Source organism: Gekko japonicus, unplaced genomic scaffold (assembly GCF_001447785.1).
Source record: "Gekko japonicus isolate JY-2015 unplaced genomic scaffold, Gekko_japonicus_V1.1 scaffold2213, whole genome shotgun sequence".
In the NCBI taxonomy this organism is placed as follows: Eukaryota; Metazoa; Chordata; class Lepidosauria; order Squamata; family Gekkonidae; genus Gekko; species Gekko japonicus.
In genome coordinates, this window is record NW_015164260.1 from 129,038 (window position 1) to 134,592 (window position 5,555).

Below are 5,555 nucleotides of genomic sequence, written 5' to 3' on the forward strand. Positions count from 1 at the left end.
AGGAATGCATTAGCATAATAGGCCACACCCAACAGCAGAAACTCATTAGGATTGGCTACAGTAGGGGTGTGTGGCCTAACATGCAAAGGAGTTCCTGCTACAAAAAAGCCCTGGGTTTTGACAACAAACAAGATCAATAGAATAAGAAGCAAAAGGTGGGTGTGGCTGGATGAGCACACTTCTGGTAACATGGGGGAGTGGCATAATATGCCAATGAGCTGTGCTGTCAGGGGTGTGGCCTAATATGCTAATGAGTTCCTGCTGGGCTTTTTCTACAAAAAAAGCCCTGCTCTGGGCATAGAGCAGTGGACCGTCCTCTAAGCTGTGGAGTCTTGTGAGCAAAAATTCTGCTTTGTGAGCTACTGGCATTAAAGCTGTGAGCGAGCAATTTGGCTACTGCATAAATTAGTTTGCTCTGGAGCCATCCTTCCTGAGTTAAGACAAAAAAGGGTGAGTTAGAGGCTAAAAAAACTGTGAGCTAGCTCACACTAACTCAGCTTAGAGGGAACACTTTGTGCTTCTATGTTCGAATGTGATTCCCACCCTATCACCTCATCCTGCGTGGTGGGTGGCACAGGGGAGGGGAGGTGCCTTGATGTACCCAATATATCTATGGATGATGCTAATCAAGAGTACTGAATTTCTGCTCCCAGTCTCCACAGAGATATATAAGAGTATTTGGATACAAGCCGCTTTTTGTGCAGATGTGAAGGGACTGAATCATATCTATTCCATAAGAAGGAATTTTTAAATATTAGGTGTTATAGTTCAAGAACCTTTTAGTAAGGTTTAAACAGCCTGTTGGGGTGTTACACTTCGCACCAATCTTCTGTTTGCACAGTGAATCTGCAGACTGACAGAAATGATGTTAAATTATCTGTAGATGATCTTACAAATACATAGCTTGGGGGGGGGGGGAATCATAGCAGCTCGGTACTTACACAAGCATGTCTTGTAATAGAAAAGGGACCAGCAGGTATACGGATAAATAATACTGGACGTGAAACCTTAGTGGGACCACCAGAGTCATTTATGAATCTGTCAGGAGCTCCTTATGGACAAGGTAACAGCCACCGCCTCCTCAAATCTCATACTGTGCAACAATCTGTCTTTTTCTAGGTCACAGTCACCATGGTACTTTCCCATAATATTAGAACGAAGGGACATCTGAATGATTGACTGGGCATTAAATCTGGAACAGACAAAAGGGACTACTCTTTCACACAAAGCATAATTAATATGTGGAACTCACTGCCAGAGGCGTTAGTGGCAGTCATAGAATCATAGAGCTGGAAGGGATCTCCAGGGTCATCTTGTCTAACCCCCTGCACAATGCAGGAAATTCACAAATACTTCCACCCACACACACCCCTCTGACCCCTGCTGCATGCCCAGAAGATGGCAAAAAACCTCCAGGATCCCCGGGCAAACTGGCCTGGAGAAAAACTGCTTCCTGACCCCAAAGTGGCGATCAGCATTTCCCTGGGCGTGTAAGAAAGGGCCACGAGAACTAAGCACTGATGCAGCCCTTCCTGCCCTCCCTCTACAATCTAAGTTCACAGAATCCTCATTGCTGTCAGATGGCCACCTAGCCTCTGCTTGAAAACCTCCAAAGAAGGAGAGCCCACCACCTCCTGAGGAAGCCTGTTCCGCTGAGGAACCTCTCTGTCAGGAAGTTCTTCCTAATATTTAGCTGAAATAGTCACTAGCGTAGACGTCTAGAAAAGAGGATTAGACCGATTCATGGGGAATAGGCTCATCGCTGCCTATTAGTGATGATGGCTAAGTGGAACCTCCATGTTCAGAGAGAGCATACCTCAGAATGACAGCTGCTGGGGTGGCAATAACAAGGTAGGCCTTTGCCTCTGTTCCCTGTCCACAGCCCTCCTGGGGAATCTGGTTGGCCTCCATGGAAAGCAGGATGCTGGGCTAGGTGGACCCGATATCCAGCAGAGCTGCTGTTATGTTCTTATCCACGGGTACTAGAGTTGCAGAGCTGGGAGGCTTATCAAGCCCCCTATGGTGCTAGAGGATCTCCTCCCACCAGCAGGTGCTTCCCTGCTCCCACTCAACTGGCCAGCTGGGGGGAAATGATGAGAAATCGGGGGAGGGACATCCTGACACACTGACATCACTCTCTGTGCGCCCAGAAGTGATGTCAGTGCTTTGCTGGGGAATGCTGGGTATCTTCTGGCATTTGGGCAAAACTCTGTGGTTTAACCATAGAGTTTTGCCTCAATTGAGGAGTATTGCTGGCAACTCCCCCCCCCCCGAAGGTAAGTCTCCTGCTGGTTGCTAGGGAGGGACTTCTGAGGTGGGGGAGGATGGTCTTACAGAGAATTCTGAGCACCAAATGCAATTCTCAGATTTCTGAGTAGTAGTCATGGCAGTGATACAAAACCAATAAAAGTTTGGGGTACCTGCATGCTTCTTGTGAAGGTTTGTGCTGTCACAGCTTTTCATGCTGCATGATACAAATCAAGTGCTGTGCTTTGTAAGTTTAGCGGTACTGTTATTAAGCGCCAGATCACAGCCAATGAGGTCTGCAGAAGGCTCTCCTGCCCCCCCCACCCCAGTGTTCTTGAAGTCCTTGTAACTTTCTATATGGGATTATTGGATTGTTCTTTTTTTAGGATGCCTCTCTGAACTGGCTTTGGGCAAGCCAAGAGGTTCTATCGCCTCCCCTTGTTGCCCTCCAGAACACACAGGAGAAGTACGGTGCTTGTGGGTGCTCAGAATCTCTCCTGGAGGAATGGCAAAAATGACCCTAAAACATTTGTGGATACCAGAGTCCGAGCACTGCAAAGTGGAATTCTTTGCCATTTATGAAGAGAGCCGGAAAGGAAGGTAATAAACATAACCGTCCATGCTCAAAACCTTTGTTATGACATGTGTAACAAATTTCCACAAGAATCTTGGGTAAAAAATGGTGGTGTTTGGGATTCCTTCTCTAGTCTTGTTGTGGTTGTGAATATCAACTAGTCTGGTTGTGTAAATATGGGTGCCTGTCTTTTAAAATTTCCCTACCATGTCTTAAAAGCACCCTAGGGGAGGTAAGTTCAATTAGGAAAACAGTGGAGGGAGGAGTTAAATCCTTCCTCAATGATGTAACCCCAGTTCACAGTCCCCGAAGCAGCTCTTTGTGGCCAAAAGACACATTGGTTGTTCTCTTCTTGGAACTCTTAACATCCTGGGTGCGTTCAGACGGGGCGTTCCAGCCAGCATAAACTGTACTGGTTGGAACCGGTGCAGTTTATGCCGGCTGAAACGCGATCACACTTACCTCCTGTCTGCGGAGCCCATCGCTGTATGCCCGTTCACACCAGTGGCCAAGGGGGGACCTGGTACCTCTACTTCAGTGTCTGGGTTTACTTACAATGTATTTAAGATCCAAGCACTGTATTTTTAACGGGCTGTTGTTCATGGGTCATTTGCAAGCACATTGGGGGAAAGAGAGGAATCTGTATGGCCAACTGCCTCAGTCTGGTTTTGTAAATGTTTGTTTCGTTTCTTCTTTAGCTAAACTGTGTGGCTCCCTGCAGTCTCCCATGTCCTTCCTGAGTCAGGGGCCTGTTGTGAAAGTGGAGCTCCATTCCACCATTCGCGATGCCTTTGCCACGAACTACGTGGTCCTCCGAGTACCAGGTAAGTGGATAATTTGGAAAGTGAGGGTCTACATCAAGACTATGAACCTGATCCTAACTGATGGGCATGCATGCATTGTTTTTAGATATGGACTATTACATTTGCCCAAAAAGAAGACGAACCAAAATGTGAGTTGAACTCCCTAAAAAACGTTATTTTTATGGTTCATGACTAACTTATACGCAGATTTAAGACAGGCTGCTCTTTAATGGTACATGTGGGGGGAAAACTAGTTTTCCTTTCACTTAAATAGGATATGTAAGATCCTGCTTCAATACAAGTTCAACTCTGTGCCTCCTCTTACATCCCCTTCATTCTGCCACTTTGTCCACTTACCAAAGAGCAATCAAATGCCTGAAAGTGAAATAAAATCTCATAATCTCCATTTGCTAATGATTCCTTCCTTCCCCACTAGGGTCAAAGATGGGGGAAAGCGTGGAATACTCCAACAATCTGAGCCAACAGTTGGCAGACTGCAGAGATGCCATCCCCACTACCCAGGAAGGAGTAATCCAGTCGCCAGGTTTTCCAAATGCGTATGCCAACACGGCTAGGTGAGAGTATAGCTTTCATTCTGACCCATTGCAGAAATCTGTGGCTAGAGCCTTTCCTGTGGTGGGCCTTTCTAGTATGCCTGTAATATTCACAAATAATTCTTTGTGTGAATTGCGATGACTTTGACAGGTGAGTGATCTGGGAAGAACATATCTCAATGCCATAGCCTTTTATAAGCAGATTTGGGCTGCATTTTCTTTATTCAGTTGTTACACTCATTTATGAAACTTCTTGCTTTTTTAGGCCTTGCTCTAAGCATCAGACCCAATGCAATACTGGAGTATCCATGACTGGATCTCCAGTGAGTTTTTAAAAACTTAAATAACAGGTTCAGAGGCCACAATTAATAGGGAAAGGGGATTATCTCTTATCCCACCTCTGCTGCTTTCCCAGCCTAGTTGCCTTCCCTGACATTATTATTGTCCCTGTTGGAGGAAACATGCAGGTAATATTCAAGCATCTAGTAAACAGTATCTGGGATGGGAGATGATGTTTGAGGTCAAGTAAAATGGCCTGAGAGGGAAGATCTAATCTCTTCCTCCTGTGCTGTGGGTCCCGCAGTTGCTATTTAACCGTTAAAAAACATGTTGGAGATACAGATGTGGACTTTCTACCATTTTGTCTGTGTTGGCCTTCACTGAAGAGGTAAATCAGTGTCTAGACAATTAGTGGGTTTTATCTTACCCTTGTTCCAAGGACCTTGAACTCTCCCTATTCTGCCTCACAACAGCTCTGAAGTAGCTGAGCTCGGAGACAGTGATTGACCCAAAATCATCCATGTCTGAGTGGGGATTTTGTTATGTAGTGGGTGGTCGCCCGAACAAACGATAGACTACGTGGTGGTGCATAGCACGCTTTATTCAGTACACAACAAGAGAGAGCACAAACGGCCGGCAGGCCAACTATATACAAACCTGGGGACACCCCCCTGGTCACCATTGGTGGGTTTGAATCTCCCGCCATGGTTCCCATTGGTTCCCCAGTGTAGGGCTAGGATCCTAGTCCCCATTGTTGTCCAGGACTGAAGCTCAGGTGTGTGTGCTGACCTCAGGTGGCGGTCAGTGGACACAACATCCCTCCCCCCATAGTCCGAAACCTCCCCTATGAGACATAGTCTTTAAGGTACGCTGGGGGCCGTCGCACCCTCGCGGATCGTCTGGGGGCCGGAGCTGGGGCCTCCGGGGTTCGGACCTCCGGGGCAGAAGTCTGAGGTGGTGCTGGGACCTCTGCGGCTACTGATTCGGGCTCTGGGGACCCCGCATCCGCTGCCGGGGGCTGGTTATCCTGGTGTGAGTCCTCTGGTGCGGGCAGGGTTTGTTCTGGGCCCTCGTCAGGACCCCCTTCTAGCTCTGCCC

General features: G+C 47.3%; 1 protein-coding gene across 1 annotated transcript in view; it reads left to right on the forward strand.

The window, feature by feature from the left end:
- Nucleotides 1-5,555, forward strand: part of LOC107108293 (ovochymase-1-like) — a 57,797-nt gene that overhangs the window by 40,393 nt on the left and 11,849 nt on the right. The window contains exons 17-21 of the mRNA XM_015408713.1: nucleotides 962-1,063; nucleotides 2,700-2,847; nucleotides 3,049-3,053; nucleotides 3,520-3,645; nucleotides 4,061-4,193. Of these exons, the coding sequence (XP_015264199.1) occupies nucleotides 962-1,063; nucleotides 2,700-2,847; nucleotides 3,049-3,053; nucleotides 3,520-3,645; nucleotides 4,061-4,193 (514 nt within the window). The remainder of the gene's footprint in view (nucleotides 1-961; nucleotides 1,064-2,699; nucleotides 2,848-3,048; nucleotides 3,054-3,519; nucleotides 3,646-4,060; nucleotides 4,194-5,555) is intronic.